The sequence below is a fragment of the Chiloscyllium plagiosum genome, chromosome 7 (assembly GCF_004010195.1).
Source record: "Chiloscyllium plagiosum isolate BGI_BamShark_2017 chromosome 7, ASM401019v2, whole genome shotgun sequence".
In the NCBI taxonomy this organism is placed as follows: Eukaryota; Metazoa; Chordata; class Chondrichthyes; order Orectolobiformes; family Hemiscylliidae; genus Chiloscyllium; species Chiloscyllium plagiosum.
In genome coordinates this window covers 75,773,206-75,795,237 of record NC_057716.1, presented here as the reverse complement: position 1 = coordinate 75,795,237, position 22,032 = coordinate 75,773,206, and the positions used below count along the sequence as shown (strand labels likewise).

The 22,032-nt window shown below is 42.2% G+C and overlaps 1 protein-coding gene across 1 annotated transcript in view; it reads left to right on the top strand.

The window, feature by feature from the left end:
- Positions 1 to 22,032, top strand: part of LOC122551717 (histamine N-methyltransferase-like) — a 38,831-nt gene that overhangs the window by 3,274 nt on the left and 13,525 nt on the right. Inside the window, exons 2-3 of the mRNA XM_043694073.1 lie at positions 4,238 to 4,293; positions 12,835 to 12,942. Coding sequence (XP_043550008.1) covers positions 4,238 to 4,293; positions 12,835 to 12,942 — 164 coding nt within the window. The remainder of the gene's footprint in view (positions 1 to 4,237; positions 4,294 to 12,834; positions 12,943 to 22,032) is intronic.

The window sequence follows — 22,032 nt, the reverse complement described above, 5'->3', positions numbered from 1 at the left end:
TATCCCGAATCAGTCCTTGCCTTTCCAAATACATGTACATTCTGTCCATCAGGATTCCCTCCAACAACTTGCCCACCACTGAGGTCAGGCTCACCGGTCTACAGTTCCCTAGCTTGTCTTTACCGCCCTTCTTAAACTTATATTTGGCTTGAACTCGTTGGACTAAATGGCGTGTTTAGATTCCATACAATGTGGGAACAGGCCTTTCGGCCCAACAAGTCCACACCGACCCTCCGAAGAGCAACCCACCGTATGACTGTATGTGCACAGTGAAACTGCCATTACATTAACTGAACAAACAAAAAGCCCTCAAATTGCATTAAATAACTATGCTTTGTATTAATTTAATAAAGATTGAGTAGAAATCTCTTGCAGTAAATGAATGCTATTTTAATTCATGAATCCGTTTGAAGGGCAGTTCTCACTTCTCTCAACTTCGTGTTATATTGGTGCTTCTTGAATCCAGTCATCACTGGAATACAATTAAATCACTTCATGTTATATACTTAAAATTCCATTTTGATACATGACATGTGGCTATATTTAATTAGGGATCTTAATTGATGTTAACACTTGCTTTCTATCCCACGATAAATACCAGACTTTGCACCTGCCTGGTATGGAGGCTTGTATCAGCATTTCATAAGGATCTACCTTATCACACCATCTCTAACAAGTAGCAAATCCTGCATTCAACAGGATTTTATTGCCTGCATTTCACAAGACTCTTTTCATGTTATCTTAATTTTGTTACTTTGGATGTACTCCATCTATACAGGCTATTATTACTCTAGCTTATAATTTATTTTTACATATCAGACTATGGAAGTTTCTGCTTCAGCTAAGAGTCTTCCCCCTACATTCCAACAGCCCTTTATTCTGCTTCAACCACAAGCAGCCCTAACATTTTTCAAAACATTTCAAGGTGCAGGAGGAAGCTCAGTTGGACCATGAAGCTAGACGTTAGCTATGCTTTTCTGGATTGAGACAGAGATTAATTATCTCCTTTCTGTGTGTCATTCCCAATTGAGTTGCACATTGAGGGCAAGAGGATAACCAAAGAAAGGTTAGGGCTGATCACAGATGTACAAGATAATTTAAGATGAGGATGTGGATAGGATTCTTATCGAGTAATTTACCTATGTCTTCACAAAGTGGAAGGTTAATCAAGAAATTATATACCAGGGAGACAAATAGTAGATCTGAACAGGAGAATCCTCACACCTCCACAGATAGTCCCGATGGGACCCAAGCTTTACTCTTCTGGGTTACATAACCACCTCTCTTAAAGGGCAGCACATCCGACTGCATATATAACACCCTTCATCCATTAGTTTAAAACTCCCATGATTAAACATACACCAACTATAACTATTATGCAAGCACCGTACTTAACACAAATACATCATCTGGAATATATCCAGAAAAAACATAGAAAAAGAAAACAACCTACCCGGAGTTTCCACTGACATGATCAGTCTCTCAGGGGAATGGCAATTCCTAGAAGTTCATCACCTCATCTCAGGAACATTTTCTAGTGGCATCTATAGGGATTCTTGGAAACTCTGACTGTTCTGCAGGTACATCCCTCTCTAGTTGGCTGTTGTTGCCCTGTGTTGCTGCTGCTGGGTAAGGCCATTTCATCTTCCTGTTGGCGGGAATCTTTCCCCCTTCTTGGGTCAAACAGCTGCTCGCAGACTGAGTCCTACATTGACCACTCCCTCATCAGTTGTGCAAGAGCATCGTTCTTCTTGACGTTGCCCACAGCCCGAGTTCCTTTGAGATCATTGTCTGCAATGACTCCAGTAGCTCTCTGGTGCATGCTTACTTCTTCAACCATTGGCTCAACAGCCACCTGAGGCCAGCTCTGCAATATTATCTTCCTTCCTGGATCAACCATGGCCCAAGTCCCCTCTCAAACACTTCCCTCAACGTTACCTCCTTATCCCGAACTCCAGGCAGTATCAGATCCAGATCCCCTCTCGTTGCCAGTTTGTGTGTTGATTCTTCCTTTGGAACCAGGTAGATAAATGATAAATCTGAACAGGAACACTTTATTTACAGTGCACACATGTCCACAGCCAGTTCTAGACTGGACCCAAGCTCTGCTCCTCCAGGTCACCCGACCAGCACTCTCAAAATGACAGCACATCCAACTATACACTGAATACTTTGCGGTAAGACCATAAGTTTATAATTCAAGTTGGTATTTCATTGACACCTTATAGTAATCTTTTTTGGAGATGTTTTATGAGAATCCACAAGCATGCAAATACTAAAATACATAAATCTGAAATTAATACTGGTCTTTGGAAACTTGTACAAATCTAAAACTTTAATAGATGGATAGTATTTTTACTTCTCACAGTTTTTCTAAAATGTCTCAAATGCTTCCTGCCTCTGCTTCTTCAGCAACTGTGATGTGCATTTCCTACATTCAACAATTCTTTCTAGAGTTGAGTAGGCAAAACTTACAGGTATGTCTGGAACTAAAATTACTCAGTCTTAACACCAGCTAGTAAATTTTGAAGTTCAGCTTTGTGAAGACCACATCACTCTATTTGCTGTTAAGTTCTTGTCTCTAAACAGGGCTGAGAGCCTGAACAATTAATGTGCCTAGTACCCTGTTTCTATTGCAAAGAACCAAAAGTATTTTAAATAAGAAGATCAGAGATTAGAACGATCTCATTGAATCCTATGGACTTGTGTCACGTAACTGTTTTTCCTAATATTTTTCTCTGCTTATTTGCCCGCATGTAATTGTAGCATTTAAGAAAGAGTTATATTGTAAGTTAGTAGAAGTATAAATTGATCATTGATGTTTATTTGCCTGTCATGGGAACTTATCTATGTGCAACAAATGGTGGTTCCTTTTTATGTATAGAAACCTGGTCAGTCTTTCCTCTTTACCTGAGTTAATCAGACATTAAAATTGGGTAATTTGTTTTTTTTATTTTTTGTGAAGACCCCAAGAATAATTAGGGTTCAATATCAATGTGCTTTCCAAGGGAGTGGTGATAAGGGATTGGGGAATCGTTAAGGATTATTATGTAATATACAAAAAAAATTGGGTATGGAGTGATCATGAATTAAAGGGAACACCAGGTTCTTTACTGCAAAAGCAATCACAGGGAGTGTTACAATGTGGAAGGAGGCCATTTGGCCTATTGTATCTGCACTGACTTTTGAAATAAGTGTCATTGCTTAGTGACAATATCCTGCTTTTGCCCCATACACTTGTACATTATTTCTACCCAAAGACTAATGGCAAAGAAACTCCCAAAGACTTCTGTCAGGAAGCAGCTGTGTCCCACTGGTTTGACCTAAGGATCTGTTTCTGTGCTGTATGATTCTGTGATTCTATGACAGCATAAAAAGAAATCATAAAAATCAGGTTAATTACATTGTCATATAAGTTAAAAGTAGAATTTCCTGCGAAAGCTAACATGGCAGAAATAACCGAGGTTCCAGCACAACGTTTTGGCTTAATGGAACTGGAGGAAGGATCAGGTGCTTTGGAGAGTGAAACATTGAAACCAGTTAGTATTGAGTGGCAATTAAACAATTTGAGCATGAAGCAAAGATGAAAAAGCTGGAGATGGAATAACATTTAAATATTAGAGATTGTGGAATAAATTGTTGGGACATACACAAGGGATTACTATGGAAGCTAAAATATCACAACGTTTGAAAAATAAAATATACATTAATTTTCTTGTCATAATGTCAATTTTACAGTCAACAAATATAAGATTAAACTTACAAATTTAGTGATGCTGCTTGGCAATTAAGTGCAAGCGTGGTAAGTCAGTAAAATTTCAGTTACACCTAAATAAAAGAAAAATATAACTTTTCCAAAGGGTTTACTACAATACTAAGAGTGGTAGACTGTTTCATCCATGAAATAATTTCTAATTTATTGCATTTCCAAATGCACAGGATTAGTGATAGGAACTTGGCATTTCTATTTTAATTGATGAGCGGCCTCCATTGCAATTAATTTCAGTTGAGTAATGATGAACGCTGACAATCTCACTATATTACTGTTGCTAAATTCAGACTATTTTCTTGTTCACAATTAGTGGCATTGTTTGCACAATTTGACACTTTTAGCTTTGCAGGTGCATAAATCAACAGCTTATCATTTGAATGTTAAAATTAAGACCTACGTTGGTGTTAGAAATATCATATAAGTTAGTTAATGTATATTCAAAATGAAGATTTTCTTTATTTACAGTATCGGGAAAAGAGGAGTCTCCTGTCTAAATGTGCTGGGGATAGGAAGTGGTTCAGGTAGGCCTTACAGTCGCCATTATTCTGTATTCAACTATACATTTACTGTGATATATAAAGAAACAGATCAAGTATTAAATGTTGATAGACCCTCTATATTTTATTCTGTAGGAAGCACAAGAATAATGCACGGGAATCCTTAAAAGGATGAAAGCTCTGATACTCGGCAGTTAATTGCCTGAGAGACATACAATTGCACTGAGGCTCCAGCAAATAGCTGTGGTTATGCTATTACTATTGTAACCATGGAAATCTGCTCAGGATTTCTATTGCATCATATTGTTACAAGGGAATAAGCAAAAAACTTCACATGGAGCAATGGAATATAATTTTACTGGCAAAATCAACAACAGCTTAATTGCAGCTAATTTTGCATTTTGCAATAACTAATAACTACCTGTTCTTTCCAGTCTGGCAGTTAGACAAACTGTTGTTCTGTCATTCTCACATTCCAATCACTTAATCTGAGCTATCAATATCTTTCTCCCTCAGCACACCAACAGCCCTTCCCAGTGCATTATTGCTGCCCCCTTCACACTTCACTTCAGCTCTGGTGACGTGTCATCTAGACTCAAAATGACAGTTTGCTCTCTCTCTCCCTCTCTCTCTCTCTCCTTGGGTGCTGCCTGACCCACTGTGATCTCCAGAATTATTGCTTTCAGTACAGATTCCAGCATCTGCAGTAATTTGCTCCTAACTAATTTGTTAACCTGTGAATCAAACAATGTCAAAATTTACCCATAGATCTTTATAAACTTCTTAATAAATATTAGATAGAAAAAGCAAATCAAATTTGAATTTGAAGTGGAACTTGCTAAAATTACATGGCAAAAGAAATCTTCTTATGAATTATGGAATCTTCCATAATTAGGCCATTGGACAATTGGTTTCACATTGTCCCTCTGAAGACCATCCCGCCAGGTCCCACCTCCCACTCTATGCCTGTAACCCTGAATTTCCCATGGCTAATCCATCTATCCTTCACATCTCTGGACACTATGGGCAATTTATCATGGCCAACCCACCTAATCTGTACATCTTTGGTCAGTGGGAAGAAACTACAGCACCCAAAGGAAACCCATGCAAACACAGGGAAAGTGTAAAGCCATAGCATCATCACACCTCTCCCTTAAAAAAATGAATTACCAATGCACAAAAGGTGGTTGCAATTTTAAAAATCTTTAGTCTTATGTTATTAGTACACTGCATTACATATACATTACGTTGACTCTAAGCCCTTCTGGCATGTATGAGTAAACCTTACCCTTGCAAGTAAATTGTTTAAGGCAATCTGACACTTTTATCTCAGGCAGGTTGTACATTATGCTGCAGTCTTTTAGCTTTCACTGTGCTTTCCTTTACCACTTCAACAAAATTCATTAGCTTATCCTGTGAATCCCACATCCGTCTTCCCAGTCCTTTTTCTAAACCACCAACACTGCAACTTCATGTGGCTTATTTTGTTACAGTGAAAACACCTGAGCTTCTATACTTCTCTTTTCCCCTCATGGGTTTCCTTTTTACCCTGTGGTAAACTACCTTCATTAATTTCAATATGATCTCCTTTTTCCTTACCACCTGAGCATTTCTCTTTTCCACAATTTCCATCCCTCATGGATTGAAATTGATACCGGAATCCAAGCCTTGATTTATGAACCAACTCATAATCACCGTCCATTTCAGCTGCTCGTTTTGCGGTTTTAATGCTCCACTTTCCTACATGAGTTCTTACTACTTCAGGAAGTGAATTTTTGAACCCCTCCAAAATAATTGTTTCTCTGAGACTGTTACATGAATGACTAACTTTCAATGCCTTTATAATTATAATTACAATTACCAAAATTATTTTGTTTGATCCTTTCAAGCTCTACACAGGTTTGACCAGGGTCCCTCCTCAGATTCCTGAAACGTTGTCTGTAGGCTTCAGGCACTAGCTCGTAAGCACTCAAGATGGCACTTTCCACCTCATTATATTCCCCAGAAATCTCCTCTGATAGTGATTCAAAGACCTCACTAGATCTATCTACTAACTTTGCTTCGATCAACAATATCCACATAGTCACTGGCTATTTCATTTGTTTAGCCACTTGCTCAAATGAAATGAAAAAGGCTTCTACATTTTTCTCGTTGATTTTAGGCAAAGCTTGGACATACTTAAATGGATCCTGACCAGGCCTTTGACTACGATGGGTTTGCTCGTCATCACTATCCTCATTAAGCCAACCTTCTAACTTCACCTCCTCTCTATGAAGCCTTTGAGTTCAACAATCCAAAACCCAACTTGGAATTAGGGATTTTAATCTGGACAACAGGCCTCATAATTTGTCCTGGACCTCTTAAAATATTTTAGGAAGGTAGCCAAGACCCTGGCCTTTACTTATTTTAAAGGCAAGTGTAAAGCATCTGTTCCAGATGAAATGTGACTAGTTAAATGATGTTAAGCAAAACAAAATTTACTTGAACATGCTGTTAAAATATAACCAAAGAAAGAGGAATTTAGAATAACAACTCTTTTGGAAAACTTAACAGATTAATAGATACAGTAACTATCATTAATTAAATGTTCCTATACAGTAACATCCCTTCAACACACCCCTTGGCAAAAAAGGAAAATTTAGGCACAGATTCTCACATGCAGTTCTCCAATCCAGGAAAAAAAAAGATCAAGAGAAAATTCAGAGAGAGTTACAGCTAGGAGACATTCACTGAAGCTTCCAACTATGTTGAGACCCCAATAGTTTCTGATGCTACTGAAAACCAAAACCCCAAAGCCCTAATCTATGAAAGCTGTTTATTCAGACTGTTCATAAAAACCCCACCATCTGCAGTCCTCACTTTTCCTGTTCATAAAAACCCTAAGGTCTCCCAAGGAGGTTAATGAAGTGGTCTTAACTAGCCAGTTCTGTGCCTTTTCCTGAGGAAGAGCTTATGCTTGGAATGTCAACTCTGCTGCTCCTCGGAAGCTGCCTGACCGGCTAAACTTTTCCAGCACCACACTTCTTGACACTGATCTCCAGCATCTGCAGTCCTCACTTTCTTCTAACACTGCGTCTCTGCCTTACAATCTCGCTTAAGAAAAAAACAAGACAAAAATAACTTCTTACAGTGACAGCTTCATCACAGCTACCTCTTCTCAGAAGGCAAACCCTTTACAGAAACATACAAATAGAGAAAACAGGAGCAGATGTCGGCCGTTCAACCCATCAAGCCAGTTCTGCTATTAGCTGATCATCCAACCCAGTACCCTGTTTCCAGCTTTCTCCACATACCTTTTGCACCCTTGGTTCCTGAGAGCTATTCATATCTCCATACCTAGAATTAAGCTACAGAGCCTCCAAAGCAAGTATATCTTAGATAAGGGGAACAAAAGTGTTCACAATACTCCAGCTGTTGTCTAACTGGCACCTTGTAGTTTTATATTTAATTCTCTGTGAAATAAAGACCTACATTTCTCCTTCTTCCCTAATACCTGCTGTATTGTATGCCATTTTCTCTCACATTTGTCCAGATGTCTGATTCTGTGCAGGTGGGTGGTGGTGTCTGAGTTCACAGCCCTTGATGTTTGCCCTCAGATGTTGATGACTGACATCCAAGAAGGAGGTTGTGGGAAGCAAGAGGAGGGCTGCATTGCCAGGAAATAACTGACTTTCACATCTGTCACTGTTTAATTTCTATCTGGCAGCTGGAAAAATGAGAACTATATCAAAGTCGGGTGAGATTAGGTAGTAATGTGATATTAAAGCATGTTAATACATGCAAATAGATTTTGCGCCACTAGCAAGAACCTTGTTTCATCATTCAATATTTGGTTATAAAATAAAACCTTTTGCTCTTGACATCAACAAGTTCTTCACATTGTATCCCACCTTATTCACCATTGACCATAACGTTCAGTGCTCAGGGCTACTCCACCCTTGCAATCTGCCTTAGACCATAGACTGTAAGACATAGGAGTAGAAATTAGGACATTCAACCCATCGAGTCTACTTCACCACTCAATCATGGCTGATAAGTTTCTCAGTCAGGAGTGTGGTGCTGGAAAAGCACAGTAGGGAAGGCAGTATCCGAGGAGGAGGAGAATCGATGTTTCGGTCATAAGCCCATCGTCAGGAATCATTCCTGATGAAGAGCTTATACCTGAAACATCAATTCTCCTGCTCCTGGGATGCTGCCTGACCTGCTGTGCTTTTCCAGCACCACACTCTTGACACTGATCACCAGTACCTGCAGTCTTCACTTTTTCCTCTCTGATAAGATTCTAAACCCATTCTCCCACTTTCTCACTGTAACACTTAATCCCCTGGATACTTAAGAACTAATCTAAATCAGTATTGAATATACTCAATGACCTGGACTCCACAGCATTCTGTGGCAATGAATTTCATGTATTCACCATTTTCTGGCTAACAACGTTTCTTCTTATCTCCGTTCTAAAACATGTCCCTTTACTCAAAAGCTATGCCCTTGAGTCCTTGTCTCTCCTACCAATATAAACATCTTCCAAACATCCACCCTGTTCAGGCCATTTAGTGTTCTGTATGTTTTAATTAGATCCCCCCTCATCCTCCTAAACTCCATCGAGTATAGACCCAGAGTCCTCAAACGTTCCTCATATGTTAAGCTTTGCATTCCTTAGACCATTCTTGTCAACTTCCTCTGAACACGCTCCAGGGCCAGTGCACCCTTCCTGAGATATGGAGCCCAAAACTGCACATAATACTTCAAATGTGTCTGACCAGAGCCTTATAGAGCCTCAGAAGTACACCCCTGCTTTTATGTTCAAGTTCTCTCAAAACGAATTGCATCGTTACACTTGCCTTCCTAGCTACTGACTCAATTGTGAGTTTACCTTGACAGTATCCTGGACTAGATCTACCACTTCTTTGCCCACTCTCCTAACCTGTCCAAATCCTTCTGCAGCCTCCCCACTTCCTCAATGCTATAGTCTGTCTACTATCTTTGTCTTGTCAGCAAACCTAGCCATAAGGCCCTCTGTTCCTTCATCTATATCGTTAATGTATAAAGTGAAAAGTTGTGGTCCCAACTGGGCTTTGCGGAACACCACTTGTGATACTGAGAAGGACTCTTTTATCCTCCCTTTCTGCTTTCTACCAATCAACCAAGCTTCTATTCATGTTAGTACCTTGCCTCTTACACCATGGGCCCTTGTCTTACTCCTGTGTGGCACCTTGTCAAAGATCTTCTTGAAGTCCGGTAGATAAAATCCATTGGCTTTCCTTGGTCTAACCTACTCGTTACTCCGTCAAAGAATTCTAGCAGATTTGTCAAGCATGATCTCCCCTTGATAAAGCCAAGCAGACTTTGCCGTATTTTTCCATACACTTCTAAGTATTCAGAAATCTCATCCTTCACAATGGATTCCAGGATCTTACCCACGACTGAGGTTAGGCTAATAGGTCTGTAATTTTCGATCTTTTGCCTTACTCCCTTTTTAAACAAGGGTGTCACATTAGCAACTTTCCAGTCCTCTGGGATCCTCCCTGATTCCAGTGATTCCTGAAAGATCATAACTAATGCCTAAACGATTGCTTCAGCTATCTGCTGGTCCAGGGGATTTATCCACCTTCAGGCCATTCAGTTTTTCTAGCACCATGAAGCCTGACATGAAATAATTGTTCAGTTTCTCAGCCATTTCCTTGTTCTCCATTGCTATCTCTCCCACATCATTTTCCAGAGGCCCAATAGCCACTTCTGCTTTTCTTTTGTCCTTAAAAAATCTAAAAACTCTTTCAGTTTTCCTTTATATTAGCAATATAATATATTCCTTTATACTTTCCTTTATATTTAATAAGTGAATTTCTTCACTCAGAGGGTGGTAAATATTTGGAAGAGAAATATTTGGAAGTTTAATCATTGACCATGCTCAAGCCTGAGACAAATAGATTCCTGAAAATTAAAAACTTTGCGGGAAACAATTATAGCGCAGGAAAATCATGTTGAAGTAGAAAATCGGTCATGATCTCATTGAATTGCAGGATGGTCTCAAAGGGCCTCAAATAAAGAGCAAACAGCACAGCAACAGATTCCTCACCTACCAAGACTGTGCTGACATATGATGCCTTAACAAACTAAAAATCTTTTGCCCCTCCATAGTCAGTATCCCTCTATTGCCTAGGTAGAGGTGGCTACAGCAGACACTGGAGATTAGAGTTAAGATTAGAGTGGTGCTGGTAAAGCACAACAGGTCAAGCTGCATCTAAGGAGCAGGAAAATCGATGTTTTGAGCAAAAGCACTTCATCAGGAATGGTGATGAAGGGCTTTTGCCTGAAGCATCAATTTTCCTGCTCCTCGGATGCTGCCTGACCTGCTCTGCTTTGCCAGCACCACTCTAATCTCTTCCGTCTATTATCTGTCTATTCATTTGTCAGCCAAGATGCCTCTTAAAAATAGTTATTGTCTCTGCTTCTACCAACTCCTCTGGCAGTGTGTTCCAGGCACTTGGCATAGTCTGTATGTAAATATTGTCTCTCCTTTAAACGTTATATTAAATCTATGTCACCTAATAATTGACACTATTTACCTGTAAGAAACTCTCCAACTACCCATTCTATCCATGCCTCTCCTAATTTTGTAAATTTCACTCAGGTCACCTGTCAGTCTCTGATATTCAAGCGAAAAAATATCACATTTGACTAATCCCTCCTCATATCTTATATCCTCCAAACCAGGCAACATCTTGGCAACTATTTTCTGTACCTTCCCCAAAGCCTCCACATCCTTCTGGTAATAAGGCAACCAGAACGGCACACAATATTCCAAATGTCGCTTAACTAAAATTCTACAACTTGTCAATCTTTACACTTGACTAATGAAGTAAAGCAAGGTATTTGCCTTCTTGACCACCATATCCATTTACCTTGCCACTTTCAAAGCTCTGTCTGTCTTCAGATTCCTAATCCGTACATATACCTCAGTTTTCATTTTGAGTCTGTATGCTAATGCTTCTCAGTGCTCTGACATTTACTGTATACTATGCTCCTGCAATAGATCTTCAAAACGCAACTGTCTGGTTAAATTCCCTGTTAAACAATGCCACAACATTGGCAATTCACCAGTTCTCTGAGCCTTCTCCTGTGACAAATGAGGACACAAAAATTTTGAACAAGACCACAGTAATTAACTCACCTGACTCCCTCAGAATTCTGGGATAGATCCCAACTGGTCCTGGGGATTGAGTTATGAAGATATGGGTGCAGTGCACCTTTAAGAAAGTTAAAAGCTGGTAGAGCTACCTGACAGCACCAAGTGTTCTTAATAAAGTAACAATGTAACACTTGGTCAAAATCTAAATTAGCTGGTTGCCTGGAAATGATGAACCAGATTTGAATTAAGCCTATCAGTTTAAATTATACTCCAAAAAGTGCCAAGATTCAATCAAGTTTGAATTTAGTATATTGACAATCTTAAAAGCCAATGACACAATCTGATGCTTTGGGAGTATAAGACTGAGGAAAATTGAACAGTTGAGAGGAGACCTGCTAAGTTACCAACATGTAAAAAGGCAGCCTGAAAAAATTGCTCTCTTAGAAATACCTTTATTGATCAGTAACCTTTAAACAGAATCCCCAAGGAGAAGAAAAGAAGACTGAAATACAGAAGAGAACCGAAAGCTGCCTGGTTTTGAGATTAGAAGTTTTGCTTTATAAATCATAATTGGGAGTTTTATTGCGCAAGTATCATAGAAGGGAAGGTAAAAGATAGGTGAGAGTAAGGAATCATAAATAGTTGTTAGTTAATTATTCTTTGTTATACTTTAAGAAATAACGTTGTTAATCTTTACTTTAACTAGTTCTTGGCCGATTGATTTTTCACAGATTACTGCATGGGATAAATCCTTTGTCTATTGCTGGTTTTAAATTAAGCAGGAGGGTTTACTCTGTATCGTAACAACTGGCATATCTTAACGCTTTTGGAATCACCCACCTTTTTAATATCAACATGCCCTAGAATATCAACATACTGCTCTCTGGACTCATCAACCATCATGTTATTCTCCTTTGTGAATGCAATTGCAAAATATTTCATTTCTGCAGCTTCACATATAAATTCCTCCTTACCCCCTTGAGTGAACCTACCCTTCACTTCGCTAAACTCTTGCTCCTTGTGTATGTGTAGAATGCATTGGTTTTTTTCCCTTAATCCTGTATGCCAAGGACATCTCATGGTCCATTTTAACCCTCCTAACTCTTTGCTTGAGTTCTTTCCTGCTATTTTATCATCTTTGAAGGTTCCGTCTAGCTTCAGATTTCTAGACTTTACATATGCCGCCTTTTTCTTTTTGACCAAGCTCACAATACTTGTTATCGTCTGACATTCCTGCATCTTGCAATTATTATTCTTCATTTTTGTAGGAACATGTTGATTTGAACTCTACTCAATTGGCAGTTATGGTATGATATATTTGAAATGAACAAGTGAAATTCTAGCAGTTTTACTGCAGCTTAAATATTTCAATTGGAAGGTTGACTTAATGAACATTTGGAAGTAAATATTCAGTAATTTTCTATTTCTTCATTCAGGGGAAATGGACTTGGCAATTCTTGAGCAAATTCATTCCAAGCATCCAGGTGTTTCAATTCACAACGAAGTGGTGGAACCTAATGCTGGACTCATCTCCAAGTACAAAGGTGACCTTTTAACATTAAACGCTGATATTCAATATGTGCTTTTAGACAAATGCAGCAGTTTTACTTGAAGTGTGAACTCATCTTTGATCTGTTTCTGACCATGCCCACAAGTAGAAGAGGCATAACATTTTTTCAATTGATCATGGAAAACATAGTTACAGTACATAATGCAAAGATGGCTGGTAACCAATTTTGGCAAAGATAAGTTAATCATTCATGCATTCTTATCTTCAATGAACATGCTCATTATAATTCATAAAATATTGCTTTTCAAATTCAATGTTTCAGCCCAATGGCCTGAGATTTTGTACATTAAGTTACAAACAAATGGGGTCAGCTCTGAACTATGGTCAGAAGTAAAAAAACTGCAGCATCTTCATGGAAATTGTGCATTGTAAAGTCATTCATGAGCAGTTTTCACCATTTGCTGGGGGACATATGGGCTGATCAAAGGTACTCTCTACATTCCATTTCCTTTTATTATGATCTGGAATTAATCATCTGGAAAGGTTTTTGAAGTGAATTGCATAGAACCTGGACAGAAGAAATCAAAGAGAGATATGGGAACGCGCGTTCACATTGCCCATCCACATAATTGTTTGTGGGATCAACACCCAATGGCCAGGACTTCTCGGATGGCAGTGTTTCCCTTTTAACAATTGATCAGTTTAGCCTTCCAAGGGTCATTAATTACATGAATCTGGGGTTTCAGCCCCTCTCTCTAGAAGAAGTCACACCTCAGAGAGTTTCCACTCAGACAGGTTTACTAGCAGCTTTCTAGTCCATTCAGTGAGACTGTAAGATGTCCCAGTGGTCCAGGTACAGTAATGTGTCAAGCCCTCTGGGTGTGAGGTTTGTTGGGGTGGCAATGTTGTTGGAGAGGAAGCACCTGTTGGACACATGTGATGTTGTGCAGCATTAAATGTTGAAAGGAAGCTTTTGGTGAGGTTGCAATGTCCATCCTGCCCAAAGCTTGAGCAGAGTCATTCTCAAGGCTTCACCATTCCTGCATGCCTGAAAATACATTCTCTCCTTAGCTTCATGTTATCTGAAGGTGCCTTTGCATTTCTATGTATATGTAAAGAAGTTTTGTGTTAGCACAGATGAAACATAAAGATAAAAATAGAGAATTGACTTAAGTCTGGTATAAGAATGTTTATGTAAATCATGATGATGGAATTAATCATACAATTTTGACCTCACTTAAAGAAGAGATGCCAGTCTAGAATAAACAAAAGGTGATAATTTCTGAACTCCACCCTCAGTTGCACAGAAAAGGTACTGATGCATTAGAATTAGTTCTAATTAGTTAAAGAACAACACCACTGAATAATGAATATTTACCAGTACAACACAGCCTCAAGTTCAACAAAATGTCTGAAAACTAACAGAAAGTAAAATAACTCAAGAAAATTCACAAAGTAGTTGAGATGCTGTAACTTGAGGGTGGAAACAGTCAATCTTAAAACCAGGACAGACAGTCTGCTTAAGGGATAGGAAGCCTGAAGCTACTTCATAATTACAAATTCTTAGGAAAAAATAGAACAAAAATAAAAAGTCCAGTAATGAATTAGAAAAATAGAGAACTAACAGTTCAGTCCTTCCAACCAAGACCGGGCTTCACCTCAAGACCGGGAATGCTGGGAGTCATATCCACAGTGAGGTCGGGTGAGAACATTGGAAATGACAGTATTGATGTTAATGATTACACAGACTATGTAATTAAGTAAAATCAAACCACTGGAATAATTTAAATCAAGTAGAGAGAAATCTGAGGGAAGATGTAGTACGATAAGATCTATGTAAATCATTGTGATGTAACTGGTCACGTGAGTTTGATATCCACAAATCCGAAGCTACCAGCTACCTGAATATTGGAGAGAGAGGAATCTTAGATTCCTCATTGGAGATCTGTACTGGGTAAACTACTATGTGCAGATATAAGTAAAGGAGCACTCCAGCGGATAGAGTTGAAGAGCCTATCTTTGAGGCAATGTATGTGCAGCCACCCTAATCCAAGATGACCCAGATCACTATCTCAGTGCGCTGTACCACAATTGGCTAGGCACAAGAAAAGTACAAGAAAAGATATTTTGATTAAATGACTCCTAGCTATAGTCATGCTGGAAATGTGATGCATCCCATTGAGCTCAAACACTGAATTATGAACTCAGTGATAAGAATCCTAGCATTATATTGAGTTATCATTTGTGAATTGACTGAAACATATATTAGCTCATTGAAAACAAAGTGCCAAATGATGATCTTTTGTTCTGACTGATGTCTAGTTCTTTAAGCTTTAAATGAAGAAAACAAATTTGAATGGGCAAATGTCCAACTCAGGAGATAAAACTAATTAATGATGTTTTCAAGAGATCAACATAGGCACACACCAGTGGATGTCTAAAACCACCTTAAACCACCTACGCCAGTGGCATTGAAAAGTCAAGTGGGCATTTTGTTCACTTGAAGTTACTGCAGACACATGGAATCTGCTGGAAGAGCCAAGAAAGAATCCCTGGCAGTTTGTGTTCAAATTCTGTGAAGATTAACTCACCCACAGACTTCTTATTACCTTTAAGGCAAAAAGCAGGAGTGTGATTGAATACTCTGATGAAAGATTCTGACCCAAAACATTGACACCCTTGCTCCTCTGATGCTGCTTAACCTGCTGTACATTTTCCAGCTTCACACTTTATCAATTCTAATTTTCCAGCATCTGCAGTCCCCACTGTCGCCAATACACCTGCAGTACTCACTGTCTCCAATGCACCTGCAGTCCTCACTGTCGTTAATACACCTGCGCTTCTCACTGTCTCCAATGCACCTGCAGTCCTCACTGTCACTAATACACCTGTGGTCCTCACTGTCGCCAATACACCTGCAATCCTCACTGTCACCAATACACCTTCAGTCCTCACTGTCGTTAATACACCTGCAGTCCTCACTGTCGGTAATACACCTGCAGTCCTCACTGTCTCCAATACACCTGCAGTCCTCACTGTCGGTAATACACCTGCAGTCCTCACTGTCTCCAATACACTGCAGTCCTCACTGTCTCCAATGCACTTGCAGTCCTCACTGTCACCAATACACCTGCAGTCCTCATTGTCACTAATACACCTGCAGTCCTCAATGTCACCAATACACCTTCAGTCCTCACTGTCACCAATACACCTTCAGTCCTCACTGTCGTTAATACACCTGCAGTCCTCACTGTCGCCAATACACCTGCAGTCCTCACTGTCTCCAATACACCTGCAGTCCTCACTGTCTCCAATGCACTTGCAGTCCTCACTGTCCCCTATACACCTGCAGTCCTCAATGTCACCAATACATCTGCAGTCCTCACTGTCACCAATACACCTGCAGTCCTCAATGTCACCAATACACCTGCAGTCCTCACTGTCACCAATACACCTGCAGTCCTCAATGTCGCCAATACACCTGCAGTCCTCACTGTCTCCAATACATCTGCAGTCCTCACTGTCTTCAATGCACCTGCAGTCCTCACTGTCTCAAATACACCTGCAGTCCTCACTGTCTCCAATGCACCTGCAGTCCTCAGTGTCTACAATACACCTGCAATCCTCACTGTCTCCAAAACACCTTCAGTCCTCACTGTCACTAATACACCTGCAGTCCTCACTGTCACCAATACACCTGTGGTCCTCACTGTCTCCAATACACCTGCAATCCTCACTATCTCCAATGCACCTGCAGTTCTCACTGTCTCCAATGCACCTGCAGTCCTCACTGTCTCCAAATCACCTGCAGTCCTCACTGTCACCAATACACCTGCAGTCCTCACTGTCGCCAATACACCTGCAGTCCTCACTGTCTCCAATGCACCTGCAGTCCTCACTGTCTCCAATGCACCTGCAGTCCTCACTGTCTCCAATACACCTGCAATCCTCACTGTCCTCAATACACCTTCAGTCCTCACTGTCTCCAATACACCTGCAATCCTCACTGTCTCCAATGCACCTGCAGTCCTCACTGTCACTAATACACCTGCAGTCCTCACTGTCACCAATACACCTGTGGTCCTCACTGTCTCCACTACACCTGCAATCCTCACTATCTCCAATGCACCTGCAGTCCTCACTGTCTCCAATGCACCTGCAGTCCTCACTGTCCCCAATACACCTTCAGTCCTCACTGTCTCCAATACACCTGCAATCTTCACTGTCTCCAATACACCTGCAGTCCTCACTGTCACTAATACACCTGCAGTCCTCACTGTCACCAATACACCTGCAGTCCTCACTGTCACCAATACACCTGCAGTCCTCACTGTCACCAATACACCTGCAGTCCTCACTGTCACCAATACACCTGCAGTCCTCACTGTCTCCAATACACCTGCAGTCCTCACTGTCACTAATACACCTGCAGTCCTCACTGTCACCAATACACCTGTGGTCCTCACTGTCTCCAATACACCTGCAATCCTCACTGTCTCCAATGCACCTGCAGTCCTCACTGTCCCCAATGCACCTTCAGTCCTCACTGTCCCCAATACACCTTCAGTCCTCACTGTCACCAAAACACCTGCAGTCCTCACTGTCACTAATACACCTGCAGTCCTCAATGTCACCAATACACCTTCAGTTCTCACTGTCACCAATACACCTTCAGTCCTCACTGTCGTTAATACACCTGCAGTCCTCACTGTCGGTAATACACCTGCAGTCCTCACTGTCTCCAATGCACTTGCAGTCCTCACTGTCCCCTAAACATCTGCAGTCCTCAATGTCACCAATACACCTGCAGTCCTCACTGTCACCAATACACCTGCAGTCCTCAATGTCACCAATACACCTGCAGTCCTCACTGTCCCCAATACACCTGCAGTCCTCAATGTCACCAATACACCTGCAGTCCTCACTGTCACCAATACACCTGCAGACCTCAATGTCACCAGTATACCTGCAGTCCTCAATGTCACCAATACACCTGCAGTTCTCACTGTCACCAATACACCTGCAGTCCTCAATGTCACCAACACACCTGCAGTCCTCACTGTCACCAATACACCTGCAGTCCTCACTGTCACTAATACACCTGCAGTCCTCACTGTTGGTAATATACCTGCAGTCCTCACTGTCTCCAATGCACCTGCAGTCCTCACTGTCTCCAATTCACCTGCAGTCCTCACTGTCACCAATACACCTGCAGTCCTCACTGTCGCCAATACACCTGCAGTCCTCACTGTCTCCAATACACCTGCAGTCCTCACTGTCTCCAATACATCTGCAGTCCTCACTGTCTCCAATGCACCTGCAGTCCTCACTGTCTCAAATACACCTGCAGTCCTCACTGTCTCCAATGCACCTGCAGTCCTCACTGTCACCAATACACCTGCAGTCCTCACTGTCGCCAATACACCTGCAATCCTCACTGTCTCTAATGCACCTGCAGTCCTCACTGTCTCCAATGCACCTGCAGTCCTCACTGTCCCCAATACACCTTCAGTCCTCACTGTCTCCAATGCACCTGCAGTCCACACTGTCACTAATACACCTGCAGTCCTCACTGTCACTAATACACCTGCAGTCCTCACTGTCACTAATACACCTGCAGTCCTCACTGTCACCAATACACCTGTGGTCCTCACTGTCTCCAAGACACCTGCAATCTTCACTGTCTCCAATGCACCTGCAGTCCTCACTGTCACTAATACACCTGCAGTCCTCACTGTCACTAATACACCTGCAGTTCTCACTGTCACCAATACACCTGTGGTCCTCACTATCTCCAATACACCTGCAATCCTCACTGTCTCCAATGCACCTGCAGTCCTCACTGTCCCCAATACACCTTCAGTCCTCACTGTCCCCAATACACCTTCAGTCCTCACTGTCTCCAATACACCTGCAATCCTCACTGTCTCCAATGTACCTGTAGTCCTCACTGTCTCCAATACACCTGCAATCCTCACCGTCTCCAATGTACCTGCAGTCCTCACTGTCCCCAATACACCTTCAGTCCTCACTGTCCCCAATACACCTTCAGTCCTCACTGTCTCCAATACACCTGCAATCCTCACTGTCTCCAATGTACCTGCAGTCCTCACTATCTCCAATACACCTGCAATCCTCACTGTCTCCAATGCACCTGCAGTCCTCACTGTCTCCAATACACCTGCAATCCTCACCGTCTCCAATGTACCTGCAGTCCTCACTGTCCCCAATACACCTTCAGTCCTCACTGTCCCCAATACACCTTCAGTCCTCACTGTCTCCAATACACCTGCAATCCTCACTGTCTCCAATGTACCTGCAGTCCTCACTATCTCCAATACACCTGCAATCCTCACTGTCTCCAATGCACCTGCAGTCCTCACTATCTCTAATACACCTGCAGTCCTCACTGTCTCCAATGCACCTGCAGTCCTCACTGTCACCAATACACCTGCAATCCTCACTATCTCCAATACACCTGCAGTCCTCACTGTCGCCAATATACCTGCAGTCCTTACTGTCACAAATACACCTTCAGTCCTCACTGTCACCAATACACCTGCAGTCCTCATTGTCGTTAATACACCTGCAGTCCTCACTGTCTCCAATGCACCTGCAGTCCTCACTGTCACCAATACCCCTGCAGTCCTCACTGTCACCAATATACCTTCAGTCCTCACTGTCTCCAATGCACCTGCAGTCCTCACTGTCACTAATACACCTGCAGTCCTCACTGTCACCAATACACCTGTGGTCCTCACTGTCACCAATACACCTGCAGTCCTCACTGTCGTTAATACACCTGCAGTCCTCACTGTCACTAATACACCTGCAGTCCTCACTATCTCCAATACACCTGCAGTCCTCACTGTCGCCAATATACCTGCAGTCCTCACTGTCACAAATACACCTGCAGTCCTCACTGTCACTAATACACCTGCAGTCCTCACTGTCACCAATACACCTGCAGTCCTCACTGTCACCAATACTCCTGCAGTCCTCACTGTCACCAATACACCTGCAGTCCTCACTGTCTCCAATGCACCTGCAGTCCTCACTGTCGCCAATACACCTGCAGTCCTCACTGTCTCCAATACACCTGCAGTCCTCACTGTCTCCAATGCACCTGCGGTCCTCACTGTCACCAATGCACCTGTGGTCCTCACTGTCGCCAATACACCTGCGGTCCTCACTGTCATCAATACACCTGCGGTCCTCACTGTCATCAATACACCTGCGGTTCTCACTGTCGCCAATACACCTGCAGTCCTCACTGTCTCCAATACACATGCGATCCTCACTGTCACCAATGCACCTGTGGTCCTCACTGTCGCCAATACTCCTGCGGTCCTCACTATCTCCAATACACTTGCAGTCCTCACTGTCGCCAATACACCTGCAGTCCTCACCAACTCCAATACACTTGCAGTCCTCACTATCTCTAATACACCTGCAGTCCTCACTATCTCCAATACACTTGCAGTCCTCACTGTCTCCAATGCACCTGCAGTCCTCACTATCTCCAATACAATTGCAGTCCTCACTGTCTCCAATACACCTGCAATCCTCACTATCTCTAATACACCTGCAGTCCTCACTATCTCCAATACACTTGCAGTCCTCACTGTCTCCAATACACCTGCAATCCTCACTATCTCTAATACACCTGCTGTCCTCACTGTCTCCAATACACCTGCAGTCCTCACTGTCACCAATACACCTGCAGTCCTCACTGTCACCAATACATCTGCCGTCCTCACTGTCACCAATACACCTGCAGTCCTCACTGTCACCAATACATCTGCAGTGCTCTCTGCCGCCAATACACCTGCAGTCCTCACTGTCACCAATGCACCTGCAGTCCTCACTGTCGCTAATACACCAGCAGTCCTCACTTTCGCTAATACACCTGCAGTCCTCACTGTCGCCAATACACCTGCAGTCCTCACTGTCTCCAATACACTTGCAGTCCTCACTGTCACCAATACACCTGCAGTCCTCACTGTCGCCAATACACCTGCAGTCCTCACTGTCTCTAATACACCTGCAGTCCTCACTGTCACCAATACACCTGCAGTCCTCACTGTCTCCAATACACCTGCAGTCCTCAGTATCTCCAATACACCTGCAGTCCTCACTGTCACCAATACACCTGCAGTCCTCACTGTCTCCAATACACCTGCAGTCCTCACTGTCTCTAATACACCTGCAGTCCTCACTGTCACCAATACACCTGCAGTCCTCACTGTCTCCAATATACCTGCAGTCCTCACTGTCACTAATACACCTGCAGTCCTCACGGTCGCCAATACACCTGCAGTCCTCACTGTCTCCAATACACCTGCAGTCCTCACTGTCACCAATACACCTGCAGTCCTCACTGTCGCCAATACACCTACAGTCCTCACTGTCACCAATACACCTGCAGTCCTCACTGTCACCAATACACCTGCAGTCCTCACTGTCGCCAATACACCTGCAGTCCTCACTGTCACCAATACACCTACAGTCCTCACTGTCACCAATACACCTGCAGTCCTCACTGTCACCAATTCTCTTCATTTTCCTGGATGAAAGCTCAGAAGCCAATTGAACACCTGAAACATTCATATCCTTCACCATTGATGAACACAAGCAGCAGCCTGTGTCGTATACAAGATATACTGCAAACACTCTCAAAGCCTCCTTTGAAACACAGGACCTCTACTAGTTTTATATGTCCCTTCCTTTTAAGAAAGTTTGCCTTTAAAGACAGTGGCTCAGTGGTTAGCAATGCTGCTTCACAGTGCCAGGGACCTGGTTTCGATCCAAGTCAAGGGTGACTCTGTGGAGTTTGCACATTCTCCCCATCTCTGCATGGGTTCCTCTGGGTGCTCTGGCTTCCTCCCACAGTCCAAAGTTTGCAGGTTAGGTGAATTGGTCAAGCTAGATTCCCCATAGTGTTCAGGGATGCACAGTTTAGATGAATTAGTCAGGGTAAATGTAGGGAATGGGTCTGAGTGGGTGACTCTTTGGAGGGTCGGTGTTGACTTGTTGAGTTGAAGGACCTGTTTCCACACAGTAGGGATTCTATGCCTTCATGTACTGTGTATATACAATATTGTGACTCTGCCTGACTCGGTCT